Source organism: Pelecanus crispus, chromosome 6 (assembly GCF_030463565.1).
Source record: "Pelecanus crispus isolate bPelCri1 chromosome 6, bPelCri1.pri, whole genome shotgun sequence".
Classification (NCBI taxonomy): Eukaryota; Metazoa; Chordata; class Aves; order Pelecaniformes; family Pelecanidae; genus Pelecanus; species Pelecanus crispus.
The window spans coordinates 36,373,074-36,392,981 of NC_134648.1; the positions used below are offsets into that span (position 1 = coordinate 36,373,074).

At 43.6% G+C, this 19,908-nt stretch overlaps 2 protein-coding genes across 2 annotated transcripts in view; one reads left to right on the forward strand and one right to left on the reverse strand.

The window, feature by feature from the left end:
- The window catches only part of PLEKHH1 (pleckstrin homology, MyTH4 and FERM domain containing H1), a 54,664-nt gene extending 47,329 nt beyond the window's left edge, over nt 1-7,335 (forward strand). The window contains exons 24-29 of the mRNA XM_075712684.1: nt 1,567-1,708; nt 2,618-2,760; nt 3,835-3,964; nt 6,066-6,152; nt 6,699-6,845; nt 7,159-7,335. Coding sequence (XP_075568799.1) covers nt 1,567-1,708; nt 2,618-2,760; nt 3,835-3,964; nt 6,066-6,152; nt 6,699-6,845; nt 7,159-7,335 — 826 coding nt within the window. The remainder of the gene's footprint in view (nt 1-1,566; nt 1,709-2,617; nt 2,761-3,834; nt 3,965-6,065; nt 6,153-6,698; nt 6,846-7,158) is intronic.
- A 5,539-nt stretch (nt 7,336-12,874) lies between these two features.
- PIGH (phosphatidylinositol glycan anchor biosynthesis class H) lies at nt 12,875-18,832 on the reverse strand. The gene is made up of 4 exons (XM_075713130.1): nt 18,656-18,832; nt 15,819-16,028; nt 15,113-15,196; nt 12,875-12,976 (listed from the first exon to the last, which is right to left on the reverse strand). Exons 1-4 carry the CDS (start codon nt 18,830-18,832, stop codon nt 12,875-12,877), a joined length of 573 nt encoding a protein of 190 aa, XP_075569245.1.
- Nucleotides 18,833-19,908: the final 1,076 nt, after the last annotated feature.

Consider the following 19,908-nt stretch of genomic DNA (forward strand, 5'->3'; position numbering starts at 1 on the left):
TTAAGAACCATCTGTAGCACAATAAGACATACTTGGCACAATTTCATTTGCCTAGATCCTAAAGCATAATTAAATAATGCATGTTAGGTGAGAGGAAGAGAGACCTGGGGGAAAAATCGCCAGTGAAAACAAATATGCTGAAACTTGCAATTAAGTGAAGAATCATGAAGATGAAAAAGATAGAAGAACAATGTTCTAAATGGTACGAGCTGTAGAGGAGACATGTAGTAGCACTGCCCAGACTTTATAAAGAAAGAACTGTTAAAAGTTAGATGACAAGAGATAGTGGAGAATGAAAGTATGAGACAAAGATCTAAACCAAAAACTGGAACAAGTTCATCATTTACAATACAGACAGGATTTCTGAATTACAGTGAATGGAGAGCTGTGTACGAGAACAAGGAGTGGCTTTCTGCATGTGAATTATATTTAGAGCAAAACAAAGGCCACACCAAAACCAAAAAGAGAGAAAGTTCTGTATTGAACGTATGATTTTGTTGACTGTAGTGGTGGAAACAAATTTCTGTGAACTTTGTTAGTTGGTGTAACAGAGGTGGAAGCAGAAGTTACTGCTTTTGACCCAGAACACAGTATTTGTTTCAGGAGTGAAACTTTGCAGTATTATTTTGTTGGACTGGAATGTGCCTAGACTGGACAGCAAGGATGTTTTGATAAGGTCTTTCTGAGGTTGGGCTGTTCTAACACCAAGGACTCTGATAAGACGTGTACAAGGTCACTGTGGTCCTAACAGTGTGTTAATCTTAGATTGACATTAAAATAAACAAACTGATCCACTGGAATTACTATCTCATGTGGTATTGTGGAATACATAGTCATAGATGCAGCTGTAAATTAATATTTGAATTAGATAGTGTGGGCTGTAAAGAGGCATGCATGAGGAATGGTTCTGGAAAGCATTCCCCAAGCTGGTGTCTTCAACCCCCATTAGTCATCTTGCTATACCAGGTCAAAGAAATTGCAAGTGTGAAGGGAATAAAAAAATAGTAGGAAGCATTGATTTACAAGAATGCTTCTTCAATTTTTGAAATAAAGCCTGCTAATTGGGTCTCTCATTTCCTGCTGAAGCAAACTGAAGACTTTTTTAATAACAATATCAGTGTAAGTGATCGGAACAAAGCTGGCAAAAATAACAAGTCTACAAGGCTGTCATATAGAAGTTTATATATGTAGAGCAAAGGCAGTTCTGTATTCTGTGATAAGCAGAGAAGGCTGTATCTTAAATATCGCCAGTATGTGCTCCATGGGGATGGATGGACACTGATTTACCTGTGTTTAATAAGGCTTCACTGCCTTGAAGTGGTTGGCGCTCAGAATTCAAATGTCTTCCAAAGCTAGAAAGCATGTTTTGAGCCTCCTTGCTCATGCTGTTGTTCTTAAAGGAAGCATCTCAGCTTCCAAATCTCTGTCCAGTATCTCCGCAATACACAAAGTTCACTTTGGAGAAGGGTGGGGATGGAATTATTTTTACTCACCTGAATTAAAGTTCCCACCTCTACTTTCAGTTCGCAATATCTTTTTACCTTCACAATTCTCTCTGCTTTTTAGGCTATATTTTCGGAGCCAGGCCAAAGGTGAGACAGACCGGGAGCGGTTGCTACTGGCCTTCCAAGTCAGCAATGAAATAGCCAATGGAAGGTTTCCTGTTAATAAGGAATTAGCTCTGGAAATGGTGGCTCTGATGGCTCAGGTGAGTATAGCTATGGGCAGAAATCCTCCCTTTTGTCCTCCAGGGACTTCAGGTATACACTGAGTATCTTTGACTAAGCAGCTATCTTTTACATCAAAAGTGGTTTTCCTTTTCAAACATGCAGTCTGAGATGTACCATGCCAAACACATTATACCAGCATACATATGTTGTTAGAACACCTTTTGCTGTAGGGAAATTTGCTATAGGAGTGCCTTTCCCTTCCTTCTGAAGAAAACTATTGGAAAAACCAGTGAGGCTGGACTATCCCCAGAACTGCTCCAAGCAGTGCCTTAGTAGAGATATGGAAATAATATCACTACTAGAATTCCACTTAATAGTAAAAACTTTCCCTGTTGCACTGCCAATAGCCTCTTACTCAGGAGGAGCATCTTGTAGGATCCTCCATTAGACCTCCAGGCTTGCATTTAGCATTTTGCCACGTAAAACACACAGTATGGGTTGTGGGCATGATAAGCAGGATAATAGTTTCTTCCTGAGCTGAAACGGATTGTTGCATTTGTTAAAGCAATGTAAACTGAGATGAAGAAGCCAGGAACATTGTCCAAACTATCTACAAATAGGTTGTTGTTTTAATTGGCCAATTGAAAATAAACCCCAAAAGCCTGGCAGTTATACAGAAGTGTCTCCCTACAAGAAGTAGCTGGCCGAGATCTTGTTTCACTTTCTTAGATCAGTAAAGAATTCCTTGGGCAGTCATGTCCTCAGTAGTTGCTCTGTTATATACATTTACTATGGTAAATGCTGTAGACAAAATTCCCCAGCCTCATGGCATCTTTTTGCATTACTAATAAACACAATAGTTATCGGTATGGAAATTCATGGAATGTTGTACTGCAGTAAAAAAACCCCATAGTTTTGTTGCACTACAAACTATAATGTTGTCTTAGGTGGAATATGGGGATTTGGATCGACCAGGATCTTCAAGTCCTGGGGGAACATCACAATCGAAAATGCAGCATCTTCTCCACCAGGTCTTAGATAAATTCTACCCCAAACGCTACAAGCAAAACATTACTCCTGAACAGCTCAGGTAAAGAGTTTGCTCTTCTATACTTTGCACTGAAAACAAATTTTACTTGCAAAATTTTGTCTTCATGTTTAAGAAGTTTCAAGGAGTCCTGTCAAGATTATTTGATGTAGAAACTTAAAACACAAGTGTCAGGAAAAGGTTCCTTTAAAAGAAAATAGCAGTTAACTAATATAAAAAGAGCTGAATCACCAACTAATTTTCCCCTAGACAAGAAGTTTAAGCCTTTCACTTCCAAATTAGGCATCTCAGTTCCAACAAACTCTAACCTAAGCCTAAGATGAATTCTGTTTCTGAATTTTTGTTCTACCCTACCCGCAAGTATCAATTGAATCCAGATGCCTAACACTTGAAATGAGCCATAAGGCCAGCACGTATGGGCTGCTTCAGGCCATGCAGTAATTCTGGTAGTACATATTTTGGCAGGGCTTTTTGATGTTCTGACGTGGAAATTCTCACACACAATGCAGAGATCTCAAGTACAGAATTCAGATGCTGCCACGGATCTCAGCTCTAACTGTTTTAATGAGAGAGAATGATCATTTTCCAGATCCAAAGCTACTTAAGGATGCAGTGGTGGAACTAACAGTTACCTCCTTTTGGAAGCAAATTCCATCTGCATGTAGCAAGATAGCTGCCAAATCATCCCTAGTGAGCCAAATAGAGTGAGTTAATATATATTGCCACTCCATATAGAGCATACTACAGCAAGTTAAGATGAAGGTGAGAGTATAATTGAATGTGAAGACAAGTGGGGCAGGATTTCACTGTAACAGCCTGAGTGTTTGTACTTACAGTTGTTTAATATACACACCAGGGAGCAACCCATATGTGACTGGGATTCCTGGGCATTACAGTATAACTAATAGTAAAATAATTGTAGAAGTAAAGAAAATGCTAAAATAAGCTCAGATTGTACAATCCGCATAACTGACAGTGCTAACAGCCCTGTCCGTAGTGTTGTGTAGAACAGCCCTTTTGCAGTGAGAGGTACATCTATTAACTGTTATAACTTTACTCACCTTTTCTTGGAAGACATTAGTAAATAATGCTGTCTTGTGTCTTGGATTCTGAAAGGCAACTGGCTGACAGGCTGGCGACGAAGTGGATGGTGCTGCAGGGATGCTCTCCACCAGAATGCGTTCGAATTTATTTGACAGTGGCCCGGAAATGGCCTCTTTTTGGAACTAAAATATTTGCTGCTAAGGTAACTGGAGCACACTTTTTTTTTCTGTTCCTGAGAGTGAACTATCTGACCAGACATATACCTATGATCTCTGCTAACACGGGTTGAAAATGCTTCTACTTCAGGAAGGGGAAAAACTGAACAATACTCTGTTCGGAACAAACAGCTCCGTTTGGTACCACATAGGTTTAGAAAGAAGAGAAACATGTTCTAAACACTAGGGGTTGCTAGCGTTCAGTAAATAAATACGGAAGGTTCCCTGGCTGCATCAGTTGATCATAATACAGGGTACTAACTCTCCTCACAAACCTTGCCAAAGCTTTCTCAGGCAGGAATTTCCCTGGTCATCAAGGCTGCAATGATAGTTTAAAAAATACTATTTCTGTACCGCTGGGGGCGGTGGGAGGGAAGAGTCCCCCATAAATCACACCTGGCAGCTGATGCTAGCTAAAAGGAAAATGGGTATTGCAGTCCTGTTCTCTGCTTGACGCAGAGCTGGCTGCTTTCCTCGCCACACGAGAGAAGCAAGCGCTGCTAATGTCCTGTTGCAGAAACAGAAAAACTAAAGCACATATTGGGTAAGGTGCCAGCCCACAAGCATCGGCGGGAGAGCAAAGAACAGCTGGAGGGAGCGCTTCTCCCAGTAGCTTCATCCCTCAGCCCATCCCAGGCTAGAGCTCTGCACCTATTACCCATGCCTGAACTAATGTCTTAGCGCATAGTGGCTGTTGAGGAATCTTGTTTTGGCATTAACCCCAACCCAGCAGAAACCTCCTCTATTGAAAGCTTGAGACAGGTCTTGTTCATAGTTGCATGTCTCTTGCTTTGAGGTCAAAGCTGCTGTAATTATGGAATAAAGTCTAAGGATGAAAGGGACCTCTTGAGTAAATATACAAGAAGGTTTCAAAAAGACAATTATTTCCACTGTCAGCAGTAAAAGCAGAAGAGGTTACTGGTAGAAGAATCATAGAATCATAGAATCGTTTAGCTTGGAAAAGACCTTCAAGATCATCCAGTCCAACCATTAACCTAACATTACCAAGTCCACACTAAACCAATTAAGGGGAGAGTAGCAATTTCATGTTTCCTGGCTTGGTGGCTGGATTAGTTATAATGAAAGTAAAAACTAGGAATCATTAAGGTTGGAAAGGACCTCTAAGATCATCATTCCAACCATCAACCCAACACCACCATGACTACTAAACCATGTCCCAAAGTGCCACATCTACCCGTGTTTTGAACACTTCCAGGGATGGTGACTCCACCACCTCTCTGGGCAGCCTGTTCCAATGCTTGACTACCCTTTCCGTGAAGAAATTTTTCATAATATCCAATCTAAACCTCCCCTGGGGCAGCTTCAGCCCATTTCCTCTCGTTCTATCACTAACTCTTGGGAGAAGAGACCCACACCCACCTCACTACAACCTCCTTTCAGGTAGTTGTAGAGAGCGATAAGGTCTCCCCTCAGCCTCCTCTTCTCTAGGCTAAACAATCCCAGTTCCATGAGGTTACTGACACTGAAGAATCAGATATAGAATAATTCCACCCAGAATTCAAATAATGTTCATATTTCTGATGATTAACATGTTTTATAACTTTTCAATAATTATACAGCAAAGCCTATGGCATTAGCCACTAACAGCAGATTCCCAGGAAAGATTCATGTCATTAGCCATAACAACACATAACTCATCTTTAACAGATAATTGATGCACATTTGTCAAAATCTGTAAGAAAGAAAATTGCATTGATGTGATGGTCCTGAGTGCACTGGTATTGTAGAAACCAACAGGCTTCGCTGCCTGAATGACTGATGGGAGTAGTGTAAGAACCAGGGCAGAACTGCTGTTTTGTTGCTCTGTCGTAGCATTTCCTTCAGTTTTAACTACACTGATGGAATTTAATTAATCTCAAAGCCTTCATTATCATTGCATCTCTTGTGCCACTAGTCCCAAAATTCTATGTAAATCTGAAAATGTTATTGCAGATTTTGAGGGAAGTCCTCTTAAAAATCAAACCAGGTCATACCAGTAAACCTATAGGAAAACCCAAGATTTATGTCAGAAACATCTTTGTGTGGTGGTCAAGAAATATCTAAAATAATAATTTTCTTTTTCTCTAGCCTATTTTGCCTTCGTCGTTGGAAGACTGTCCAGTCTGGATAGCTGTGAATGAAGATGGTATCAGCATACTGGATTATAACACTATGGTACGGTGAGGAACACTGTTTAAGAAAAATAACTTACCTCCCACAGAAGGACATTCCCCTCAGTCCACTTAAAGTCACTAAAAGTTTGTCTTTAACTTCAAATGGATCCAGAAGTTAATTTGTAGAAGTCAGAGATGAGGGAAGTCGGTGCTATGTTTGAATGCTATGTAAACAGAGGAAAATTACAGCTACAGTGTAAGGTAAGGTCTCCTGAAACAGCTAACTGCCTCTTTGATGGGCAGCAAACAAGCTCATACATCTGCAAAATCTCGGTGGTATGTGCTTTACTACCACCATCTGGGATATAACAAAGTTTGGACTATTGCTCTGAGGCAGTGAGGCATTGAGCAAGCTAGGAGAAAACTAGAAATGCAATTCTCATTTGAGATTTCTCTGCCAGCTGTTACCTGTAGAGCCAATTACCTATACTGCCTATTACTGCTGGAGATCTGGTGTTCTTGTGGTACATAGCAAATATATTAGTTTAAGGTGGCCATTTTTTCTTTTACAGAACTATGACTCTTTCAAACTCTCTGTTGTCTGCAGCACTCGAAGGTCTCTTACTCATACTCCTCTGTGCTGACCTTTGGAGGCTGTCGAGATGACTTGATGATTGTAGTCAGTCAAATGAAAGAAAGGAGTTCTGGAAAAAACAGCACTGAAAAACTCCTTTTCGCAATGGCGATTCCAAAGGTAATTACAAAATGAACAGTGAGGGTTTTTTTCACCTGGCAGCATCACAGCTGGGCATTTTGTACAAGCCCTGGGGACTGGTACTTGTGGCTGCTGCACTAGCTGTATACATTCAATAAATCCCTTGTAAGCTGGAACCTTTAATCAGGAGACCTATTCTACCTAACTCTTAAAGACAGACCTTCATTTCAAAACTAAACAATTCTGTGTGAGAAAACCATTTGCAAAAGTTATGCAGTCAATAGATTCTAAAAATCAAAGGCCACTCTTACCTCTAATTGACTTACAGTTAATCATTTTCTTTTTTCCCTAGATTGTTGAAGCAACACTTCTTATTGCCAGCTATATTAACTACCGTTCAACACCTTCACTCCTATCTTGTACACAGCCCTCCCGAAGCAAAACACCTGCTAATAAGCTCTGGGAGACTGAAAGTCGGTGCTTTTTTCCTTCCATGCCCCGAAGCACTAAGGGGCCCACCCTGCTCTGAGGGCTCATTCCAAATGACTTTGGGTATTTGAGGGGGGGGGGGGGGTTGGTGGGTGGGATTGTTTTTTGCACTGCTCTGTACTGAATTGCAGAGTGCTATGATTTTGCTGGTTACACACCTTACTCTAATGTGGGCTCTGATTCTTTTTCCATAATAATAGACAAAGTTCTTTAGTGTGGGTAGAGGCAGTGTCCTTTCTCTTAAAAAAAAGATTTTGGGGACTGCGCAGGAGTTCCCTTCCCATGCCACACTCTATCCAAAATACCATGCCTCGAGTCATTTGCCTGCACAGTGCTCCAGTGACATTACACCTTCCATCTCCTGATCTTACTGCTTTGCTTACAAGCACATTCGTTTTCTTTGATCCCTCCTATTTTCAGCTTTGCACCTGCCTTTAGATCACTGCACACCCTGTGTCTGGAGTCTCAGTCCACCTCTTGAAACTCCTAGTGACCTCTTCCTCATCATAGCCCCTTTCAGTTATTATCATTATTCCAATAATCTGCTTGCATCAATCCCTAGCTTGCTCGCTTTTTACCTGAATGAGACTGCAACCTCTGCAAGGCAGATTTGAGTGGTATATAGGCTTGAATCTGACTGCAGTGGGCTGAGCACATAGTCCTATTAAAAGTAAAAACAGGTGGTAATGGATACTGTGGCTTGAACCCTGCACAAGATGCACCCCGTGGACTACTGCCTGTATTAGGAACTGCATATCCCTGCATCATAAACTAGACATACACTGAAAAGGCTATTACCAGAGTGTAAAGGTTAACATGACATAGTCTGATCAGGTAGTTTAGACGTAACTTCAGCTCTATGCTCTGGTTGTGAATAGCCTTCATATTAAAGTTTTTACCAGTGTTTAAATTCAGTGTTGCCACTCCCAGAACAACTATTAAGATAGTCTTTTTGCAGAGGCTGTAACGGTTTTTACGCAACTGCTTAACACAACCAAGAGGACAATTTAATTTTTCCTAGAGCTACGATGACTACTCCCTGAAACAGATGCTAAAATTGAAAGACAAAAACTTTCCAAGTCCTTCCTCCAGGTGTGAAAGAAAGAAAGAAGACACTGTTGAGAAGGAAGAGGAACTCAACTGACAAGAATAATTCTCTGATGCAAGTCAAGGGTAATTTCAGAGCTGAAATAGGGAGTATAGAATAAGAGTTCAGTGGTGCTCAAGAACATTTTCAACTTTAAATAAAAGTGGAAACCTAGTGGCTTTGCAAGTTGAGGACTCAGAACGACTGGGACTGGAACAGCGTCAGATGATGCCCCAGCTCCTACAGGACTGATGCATTTCGGGAGTCGATGCTGTCCTATGCGACACATGAACATTAGATCTCTGCTGCAGGGCTGAACGTGTCATGTGCTCCACCATCAGACAAGCACTTTCAAAGACTCTTTCTGTTAATCACTGTTGTAGATGTTTCAGGATGTGTTTGAAACTGCACATAACCTCAAAGGAAGACAAGGCAAGCAAATGTTGTACTTTTTCTGTCTTTCAGCAACTGGAACAGATCTTCCCAAACCAGCTTTGCCATTCTGACTTGACAGAAGCTGCTCCTTTCAAACTCCTGCTTCCTTCGTGCTACCATAGCAAGGAGGAGGTAGTCAGTAAATGTGTACTCAAGTATTGTTCTTCTGACTTTCCTACAGAATGTTTTTCTTTTTTTTTGACCTGTGTCAAAGGGACTTCATTATGATTCAGAAGGTTAATGGATTTTAAACAAATAAAAGAAAAACAGCAATTCTTCTTGAAAAAATCTAAATCTACCTGGCTTGAGTTCAGCTATTTTGATAAGCATTCTAAAAAAGCTAAGGAAGAATAACTGCACTTTCAAAAGTACCATGTGCAACTTTGTAATAATTATGCATTCATGGGCAACTTTCCCAAATTAAAACAGTGTGAATCCAACCATTAGAAAGAATTCAGCAATAGCAAACCAAAGCTATTTGCAAATGAACAAACCAACCATACAAGCGTTTTTACTCCCAAGTATCCGCCACCAACCTTGGAGCATCCAACTAATGCACACAGTGGAGCTGATACTTCAAGAAGTTTTTGTTTCATGCTTAAGGTGGGTGCAAAGCCACAAATTAAATGCAAAGAACATGGGACAGACAAAAACAATTCTAAGCAATCCCTTATCAGCATCTTTGTAACATTAAAAAAAAAAAAAAACCAACCACAAAACCAAAAAACAACCCAACCCAAACCACCCCATGGTGGGTTGTAGAAACAATATGGCAGACATAAGACAGGAAAAGATTGTATGAACAGAGACCTGATTTGCACATACTGTAATGTACCTACTTGTTATGAATTTAAGGACTGTTCCTTGAGGTTACGGAAAATGGTAGAAGCTTTCTGAGCCAAAAACAATTTTGAGAAGGTATTTAGTTTTTTTTTTCTTAGATACTTTGAAGTGACCATATATCCTGATAGAGTGGTCAGTAGTGTGTGTGTGTATGTACGCGCACACACATTAGTATAGCTACCCCAGTTTGAATACAGAGAGCATTTTTCCTCCTCACTCGACCACCTGTGCCTAACAATTCCTCCTGTATCTGAAGGCCTGTTTGGCAGCCTGCTGCTTGTATCCCACCAATAACAAAGCTGCTTCAGAATAAGCTGAGCTGTCATCAGTGCTGGGGATGCTCAAGGCATAAAAGTCTCCAGTTCACAGTTTGGAGGCTGTACTAACAGTGCTAACGCTCATGTCTTAGAGACTTGTACCAGGGCAAACAGGAAGCAGAAATGTTAAATAAGCAAGAGCTGTCCTGAAGCTCATTATTTTCTGCCATAACTGCACTTTAAATTGAGAAGCACGGCATATAGAACTTCTATCCCTTCCTTATTTCTTAAAAATATTCACCAATACTTGAGTATTTCAGGGACCACGCCACTCTGATGGATGCACATATACCTCCTATTTATAGATTACCTGACTACCAACAACCAACCAACCCTGTATAGATATCTATTTTGTATGATTCTTTGGTAGAGAAAACAATTTTTATTTTAATCAATGCTTTTTGGCAATGACTATTACTGCAGCATAGAATGAGATGACAAAAGCCTTTGTTTTCCTAACTGCTGTGTGTATGTAAAAGGCTGTCTGGGAGATACTGTGAGACTTCTGTTTGTTCTTAATAAAATGCAGTTACCGTGAATTAAACTGTATTATTCTCAGAATGAAAGAAACTATTTTAAAAGCCAAAATAGTCTTGATGTAAACACAAATGGACAAAGATTGTGTTTGGTATCCAGGCACAAAGCTGGTGCAAACTTGCCCTAGGCTGACTCCTTAGTTCGCTCTGCTGATCTTCTCTCAGCTTTAGTGGATGACTAAAGTGCACTCCCATGGGCCCAGGATGTTCACGCCTTCAAAAGATGGCTAAAACAATCTTCCAGACTTCCTCCTGTGACACAGCTACTTGGTCATTTCTTCAGTGCCCGTTCTCAGGACTTCATGGGATTTTTACAGCATAGTCAATGTTCCCAGCACACTCTTAAGCCCCAGACTCTGACCACTCTGCTGAGACATAATTTATTTTCTGACACGTTCTCCCCATGGCTCAGCAAATCTTCCTGCTGCTATGGTGTTCCTCAAGGGCCTTGACCATTTCTCCTCCCCACAAAGAAACTCAACCTGGCCGAACCACACCCCGAGCCATACACAACTGAAGCATACCACATGGTTCTTAGTCACTAAGGACATCCACGGCAGTCATTTACACAGTCACGCTCCCAGGGCCTGCCACCTTTGTTAAGAGCCAATTTCTGTGCCTGCCCCAACACCCACTCTTCCCAGTTCTGCCTGGACTTGCAACCAAACACAGTTTGCATCAGGGTGCAGCTTCACTAACTTCGGAGAGCCCTACCAACTTACATTAGGGCAGCACTAGAATTAAAAATGTGGCCAACCCCAACATTTAAAGTATTTATGAGACATAAAACCATAAAAAATGAAGTAACCTAGACAATGTTACCCTAAAGCCAGTGGCACATCCCCAAGCTGCTGCCTTTCACTTGACAACCAGAGTACTTCTTGTGACATGAGCTAACCTGTGTCTTTTGAAATTCATGGCATTTTGGAAAAAAAAAAAAAAAAATTGCCTTATCTCTACCATATTGCATGATGGTATGTTGCCACATGTTTTAGTTATAGATTACATAGACAAGCATAGTACAGCATTGTGTGCTAATTAAGCATGACCCCTAGGCTCCTGCCAACTTGCTGGTTTAGCTCTTGTTTTGACATTTCAATTGTCTCAGTTACATTACTAAGGACCCATGGAAAAAAAGAGAGAAAAATACCAGTTAAAGGTTACAGTAACTGTTAGCTCATCAACAAAGAAGAATTTCCCAACCTTAAGTTAATCCCAAGAGCACAGATCAATAAAACTTTATTCACATAGTCATTACCATCATTTTCAACAACACATTTTCCTCGTATTCTCAGAGCAATTGATGTGGCCCTTTTAATGCCACGTCTTTACCATGTCCTGTGTTACCATATCCTGTGTCACCATGCCCCTGCCCCATTCAGCAATGAGTCCACATTTTCCCTGTCTTCCTTTTGCTACTCAGGTATTTATAGAAGGCCTTCTCGTTGCCTTTGACATCCCTCAACAGATTCAACTCCAGGTGGGCTTTGGCTTTCCTAACTGCGTCTCGGACAGCGTTGCTGTATTCCTCCCAGGTTACCTGTCCCTGCTTCCACCTTCTGTACACTTCCTTCTTGTGTTCTAGTTTTGCCAGGAGCAACTTGTTCATCCATGCAGGCTTCCTGGCATTTCTGCTTGACTTCCTGCTCATCGGGGTGGACTGTTCTTGAGCTTAGAGGAGGTGATCTTGACTATCAATCAGCTTTCCTGGACCCCTCTTCCCTCTAGGGCCCCATCCCATGGGACTCTTTCAAGCAGATCCCTCAGGAGGTCAAAGTCTGCTCTCCTATGTTTATTTCATTAAACACAATTGAATGCAACAGTATATTTTAATTTTCTGTTTTTTTCTTTATGAAATTCTCCTGTGGATAAAGAAGTTACCATCCCAGCCCACACATCAGCTTTGGTATTTAGAGTGGTATATGCTTTTTTCAAACAAAGGGTTAAATAGAAACAAAAAAATGCGTATTTATGGCAGTCCAGACAAGGTTACATTATTACAAATTTATCATAATTTTCAGATCCACAAAAAAGTAAATGTTTGATGCATGTTCTTGCCTCCCTTTGCACTATTTCCCCATAATTCTTTTCTGGAGAGGCAAGGAACAACCTTTTCTGTCCGAGTCTAAAAAGTTCTGCTCACCTGTCTTCATAGCAGAGGATTTCAAGGTTCACTTCTGTGCTTGAGCTGATGTTTTCTGTAACAACTCTGTGAGTCTGTGCAGGCCTTTAGCCCTAACATCACTGTCCTGCTGCACCACTTTCTACTCATCAAATTAAAAAAAGCCATGGGGCAGTTTTGCTTGCTTTTCCATGTGTCTCTGAGTCCTGCTGCAAGTTTACTGCCTTGATATTTTTTTACTATTTTATTCCACTTGATTGTGGAGCTGTCTTGCTCTGCTCCAGGATTTCTTGACAACTTTTGTACACTTCTATCAAGCAGTCCAGACGCGGCTTGGAGCTCTAGAATTTAAGTCAAACAACCGAAAATCAGGCTCTGAACTGGCTGCAAAAGAGCTGGAAAGCTTTAACTTCCCACTAGTGAGACTGTCAGGCAGAGAAAGGAATGTGGAGACAGCTGACACAAAGCTGACTATGAGAAGCATGCATGTATAAGGAATGCAACAGCAAGATATCTGTAGTTGATTAGCTTTCTCACATTAAGTCAAAGGAGAATAGATTTCTCCTTTACATGTTTGTTGAGAAATAATCCATCAACCTCTAGGAGGTGTTTGATGTAAGCTGGTGGTACAGGAATGCAAAGTCGTTCCATAAGCCATACCTGCTCTGTGATGAAAAACACCAGTCCCTAAAGCTGTCAGGTCAAAACATGCAGCACCATTCTGCAGTTAGCCTGAATCTCTCACCAAATCATAAATCCTCCCCTTTCTTAGCTCACAGTTCACAGTGACAGCATGGAAGAACATCCACACATCCCAACTTGTTAACCCATCTATTAGGCCATACTCCCTCTAGAGACCTACCAAACAGCAGATTTCCATACACTAATCCACCATCCTAGAAGACCTCCACCCTGAAAAATCTACCTTCAGGACAGGGAATTTAGACACCTGGTCCTTGGCCTCGGCTAGTACTGTCAACAAAAGGACAATGGCAGGTTAACTGAAAACATCAATTCATTTCATGCAAACAGCGAATGGTGGTCAAAGTGTAATGATTTTCCATCACTTCTAACCAGGACCAGATTAAAACCAGCAAGGAGGTGAAAGTTTCCCAGTCCCACAGCCCCTATGGTCCCATGACTTTTGAGCTCCCAAAATAGCACTACTGTGTAAAGTCCATCAAACGCCTCTCCTTGCAAGTGTTGCTTAAGAGAACAATAGGTCAATTCAGCGCAGAAGTACTCTTGGGCTCAGTGACACGGTAAATTGTACTTTTGAAGGCTGACAGAACTTAGAGAAACCCAATGAAGGAGACACAACAAAGTTACTAATTACTGCTCCTTCAAAACTAAGTAACATACTAACTTGCACATTAAAGTGAGAATTACTGACAGGTAATGAATTGCAAACTGACACAGCTCTTTCTGTACCTCCTTTGCTGGCGGAGTCAACTCTACCAATACGAAGATATTTCCATGAAAATAAAACTGTTCCGAGTTGAGCCAGAAAAAAAAAAAGAAACTACACAAATGCCAGGCAGCCTCTTTGAAGCTGGAAAGGAGCATGTGTAACTAAAACCAGGTTCCTGGTTGCAGCTCTCTGGAATTTATTAGTTGTTGATTTCCAGCAAATCCATTTTTTTCCCTTGACTACGTGTGAAATACTTAATTTATATTATTGTTAGTAAACGTCTTTACAATTGTGGGACTGAGTTAGCAGCAAGTATCAAAGGAATGGTCTATTTATACCCGTAAGCATTTAGCTGAAGACTAACTATATCCAGTCATAAACTGGATGTGAACTACAAAATGATAGTCACCAGCAGCAGGTGAATTAAGGACAGAGAGGGCTATAAGCCTCAGCAGTCTAAGATGGGAGGTACCTCTGTACTGCTGACCACCACTCAAGGATCAGGGCATTGTTGTGTTAGGCATGCACACGCAGAAAGAAAATCCATCCCCAAAATGGGATTATGAACAGTCAGAACAAGGTACCAAGAGAAGGGAAAGGGGAGACAGGGTAATGGTAAAGCAAACAAGTTATTATACATTAAGCAAATTGCTCACAGCTTGTCAACAGGTGAGACAGGGGAAGTCATTCCAATGCCAAGGAGGTTTTCATGAGCACTTTTGGCACACAGAGCTGAGAGAAAAATCGGCTGCAGCACAGTGCCATAGTTCTAATGATAACCCTGAGCATAAGACTACACATAAAGCTGTACGAGTCCTCAGGTTCAGATTTACACAGCTCCCTGTTCTTTGAATGGAGGGCAAATGACAAAACCATCCCCGGTACGTAGTTCTATGAGACTTCTAATACCACCCATTCCACGATGCTGCAAGACCCACCCTGAAGGCCCAGTCAGGGAAAGGCAACTGTAATCGGCTACCTGTTGTGAAATAAAGATATGCTTAGACAACTGGGGCACGCACACAGACCACAGACCTGGACTTCTCCACCATTCAGTCAAACTCACCTGAAAGAGTGGCACAACCTCAGATACTCCCTGAGGATCTCTAGGGTCCTGGAGAAGGATGCACAGGTAGTAGATAACTTTTTGCTATGAGACAAACAGACAAAATCATCAGAGTTTGAAAATGCTATCGAAGTGCCCGGAGTTATCACAGAAAGAGGATCTGTTTCAACTCATTGGGCTGAAGGCCAACCACCCCAGACCACAGTCAAGTCTACAAATTTGTATCACAAAAAAATAATTTTACCTGTGTTTTTTCTACTAAATTTTTAACCTGAAAAGAACACACACATGCTGGAAAGGCATGGTCTGCTTTTCTACAGGAGCTTTGCAGAAAAGCCCAGCAACAGGAAAAAATCATCTCTTGTGTCATCTATCTTATTATCTCCATCTTGACTACTCACGGAGTTTGGTGTTGGGATTTCTAAGAACGGTACCACACAAAGAGCTAAAACCACTAGCTCAGTGTCAGTGGCATTATCTAAGGGATGGATTTGGCTTTCTGAGGTGATTTGTTTGGCTTGAGTTCTCCCTTAAAGGTGAGAGAACAGATAAGAGAAGAAAGACAGAAATCTGAAACAAAGCTCTTGATGTCAGTAAAGCTATGGATGGTGCTGTGTTTAATTGCTCTGGTAAATCACACTCATGAAAATACACTGGATGTGAGTGTGCCTGCAGATACACAAGAAGAAAGACTGCGTATGATTACCATATGGATGGCTTCGTTGATAACCACATCCTTCACTTGACCCATCTCAATGAAGGTCGTGCTCTCTTTCCCTGAAGCATAGGATGAAGTCAGCTGAATGCCGAGTGAGCCGATGACCAACAGGGATTCCTGGTCAATTTTCACGAAGTGCAGGTATATGATCAGGCCAATCAGCGTGATGAAGATAGCAGCAGAAAGCACCATACTATTCTGTAACACAAGCCAAGCAAAGACAGAGCTCTGGTCTTATAATTAATTGAACACAGCTTTAGAGAAAGTAATATTGCACAGTAAATTATAATACTAAAGCTACAGTTACAAGGCAATTTTACTTAGGTAGAGTCCTTTTATTCACCTGGCTGGCTGATGTATGTGTAATGAGATTTAAATCAGTCTCCACAGTATGGTCTGAAAGAATTGGGAGCTGAAACTGAAACTGCAAGAAAATTCTGTTCCCTTGTGAATTTAGTGCAGGAATCGTAACCAAAACCAGCTAGTTACATCAATGACGGCATATTATACAAACATTTATAGAGATGATGTCCCTGACACAGAAGTGCTGGAAAATGTTTACTAGAACTGAGGGTGGAGTCTCAGTCTCAGAGGGGAAGAAAAATCTTTTAGGAAAAAACACTGGCCTAGTGGTTTTCTTCTTATGAACTGCAAGTCTAAACCTGTTCAAACCTCATCTCTCTTCCTGCCTTAAATACCAATCTAAAGAACATTTGCTTTCTCCTGTGCTTTGTCTGAGGATTAATGTCTTTTGCATGCTGCAATCTTGGGATTGCTGTTACATAAAATAATATATAACTGATGAAACTATAGTCAACAGTAAGTCATGTGAAGACCTGGTAATAAATCCTAAAGGTCTGCAACCTACAACCTATTTCTGGGACATGTTTTAGAGAGCTCCAGGCCACATATCCATGAATCAAAGTTATAACTGATGCTTCCTAAAGGACCAAAACTGTGTGGCCCTACCACTCAAGCTGGGCCTGTACCACCATGTGAGGTAAAGAAGCTATGGCCACATTGAAACAGAAAGGATACAGGAGTTTTCCAAAAGTTTGTCATCACGGGTGTCCTGGTTTCGGCTGGGATAGAGTTAATTTTCTTCCTAGTAGCAGGCACAGTGCTGTGTTTTGGATTTAGTATGAGAAGAATGTTGATAACACACTGATGTTTTTAGTTGTTGCTAAGTACTGCTTATGCTAGTCAAGGACTTTTCAGCTTCCCATGCTCTGCCAGGTGCACAAGAAACTGGGAGGGGGCACAGCCAGAATAGTTGATCCAAACTGACCAAAGGGCTATTCCATACCATATGACGTCACGCTCAGTATATAAACTGGGGGGGGATTGGCCGGGGCGGGGGGGGGCAACAATCGCTGCTCAGGAACTGTCTGGGTATCGGTCGGTGGGTGGTGAGCAATTGCATTGTGCATCACTTGCTTTGTATATTATTATTGTTAGTATCATTATTATATTGTTATTATTACCATTACTATTTTACTTTATTTCAATTATGAAACTGTTCTCATCTCAACCCAGGAGTGTTTCTCACTCTTACTCCTCCAATTCTCTCCCCTGTCCCATCGGGGTAGGGGGAGTGAGCGAGCGGCTGCGTGGTGCTTAGCTGCTGGCTGGGAAAAAAAAAAGAGTAATAAATTACAGACACTGAAATCTACAGAGAGAGAGACTTTCAGATCTGGTTTCCTGGCAGAAAGGAAGGATTGCAGTCACTTGCATACAAGCTGCATGAGCACGTGTAAAACCAGGCAGGATGACAGTGGGTGGTAATCACTGGCTGGGGTGTATGCTTTTGTACAAACAGAACACAGCTTCCCTCCCAGCTACAGGAACATAAACCATTTTTTCGTACTGGAAACCTGCCAACTGACCCACATCACAATCTCTGTCTTCATTGCTTGGAAAAGATTACTGAAAAAACTGAAGTGCAACAGTCATAGCATTGGTCACAGTGACCAGCTTTTTTGGTCAAGCTACTGACTTCGATCTGGAGATAAATGGTCGGGGTCTACAAGCTGGTCCTTCCCTGCAAGTATGGGTTTCAGATCAGATACCTAAAGTAATACTTTCGGATTTATCAGCAGCTTTTGGAATCTGTACTGCCAAGGTCTTACTGCCTCAGCTGTGAAACGTGAGCAAGTAGATGGCATTCAGAACGCTGCAGTGCTCTCCGAGTCACTCAGGAAAATCCCTTTGGGGACTAACACTCACTCACCTTCCTCAATATATCCTTTATTCCTGATTCCCGCAACTCATCTCTCCAAGTAAACATCTGTTATTTGGACTCACAAGAACACGCTAGGCATCACTCAGCACCCATACATACATCCACCCTATCTGGCAAGAGGCTGCAAACCAACGCCGGCATCTGAGAAGCCACCAAGAGCACCCGGGCTGCAGCCGGTGGGCCCTCAGACGCTGGCTAGCACAGCTCTCTCTTTTTCACCACATACTCATCCCAGTCTACCACCTCGGCCGTTCCCAGAGCATGGAGGAGGCCCGGCATACGCACAGACCGCCTTTCCAGCGGCTCTGGCCACCTTCCTTGGCCCGCGTTGCTCACGTCCTGGGAGCGGCTCGGCAAAGGCCGCCTGGCTCCCTGCAGGCCGGCGGGCTCTGGGGGCACCCACCGCCGCCGGGCCCCTCGGATGCCGACGGCAGCCCCTGGCTACCCCGCGGGCTTTCGGCGGGACGCGGGCTCAGGGGCGCAGCCGGCTCAGGGCCGGGCCCCCGGGTCCCCCCTCGGCGTCTGAGCCGCGGAGAGGTCTGAGGGGCGGCGGGCGGGCCGCGGCGCGGGGGGTGCTCGGTACCTCGCTGAGCGCGAAGAGCGCGTAGGCCGCCAGCCAGACGGCGGAGGTGACGGCGCTGAGCGAGCGGAGCTGCAGGCGGGGGCAGCGCACCGCCAGCTCCCGGCAGGAGGCGCTGTGCTGGCGGCGCCGCAGCGCGATGGGCGCCCCCGAGGCCGAGCGGTACCCGCGCTCCTCCATGCCGCCCCCCGCAACCAACGAGCAGCAGCGCAGAGCGGCGCGCCCGCCGCGACGGTACGGCCCGCCCACGCGCTTCCGGCGTCTCGCTGGCCGCGGGGAGGGCTGGGTGCTGCGGCCCGGCGGGAGGGGGGGGTGGTCCCGCCCGCTTCCCCCCCCACCCCACGCGCGCTCGCGGGGCGCGTGGGCGCCCCGTGCGACCCGCGCGTGCGCGGGGCGCGAAGCCGTCGCCGCGGCCCCGGAGTGGCGGGGCGGGGCCGCTTCCGCCGGGCCTCCCCCTCCCGCGGGCCCTGCCGGGCCGCCCCGGGCCCCCCGCCGCGGCGGAGCGAGGGTCGGCAGCGCGGGCCTCGGCCCGGCCCGGCCCGCCCTGAGCGCGGAGCGGAGCGGCGGGCAGTCCGCGGGGCTAGCGCGGCCGTGCGGGAGCAGCCTTAGCGGAGGTGAGCTCGGGGGAGGCCCTTCGGGCCTGGCTCTCCCCTGCCAAACGGACTCTCGCCGGCCGGCTCCCGGCCCTGAGCTTGCGGCCGCGGGCGGCCGGCCCCGCGCTGTCCCCAGGGTGGTGCCACTGGTTTGTCTCGCTTAGGTGAACCTCGCCAGGCGTCTTTCCTTAATCCCAATCGCCGTCAGGAGCTTCTGCGGTTTGCAAATGTCGATAAGTCACTGCTCGCTTCCTCTGATTTTTAATAACGGTTTTAAACGACTCAGGTTTTTTAGAGGTGCTGTGTATGTCTTTTGCCATGACGAAGAGAGACTGCTTTTGTTCCCCGTTTGCCTTGACCATTTCCTGCTACATAGATGTATCTTTTTGTCTGTACCATCCTTTACTGCGAGCTCTTTTGGGTTTTTTCCCAGTAGTTTTTTTTTGAAGAAGTGTTTTCTGGTTCCTTGCCATCTGAGTACCTAATAAATGGGAGACTTGGCTTTGTGTACAGAGACTTAATGAGTCTTTATATATAACACAATATAGTGTTCTCTTTAATATTTTTCAGTTGCTACTTCATATGACTTGCCCGGCAGTGACATAAAGCTACAGCTCTGTAATTTCCGAATCATCATCCTAACTCCTTTGCCCTTTTTATTTG

Excerpts from the sequence above, each read along its gene's own strand:
- PIGH (XM_075713130.1), bottom strand. The coding sequence starts at position 18,832 with ATGGAGGAGCGCGGGTACCGCTCGGCCTCGGGGGCGCCCATCGCGCTG. Across the intron at positions 15,197-15,818 it reads TCAACGAAGCCATCCATATG|CAAAAAGTTATCTACTACCT; the intron begins GTAATCATACGC and ends TTTGTCTCATAG. Across the intron at positions 12,977-15,112 it reads AGGTTGTGCCACTCTTTCAG|AGCTCCAAGCCGCGTCTGGA; the intron begins GTGAGTTTGACT and ends CTTAAATTCTAG.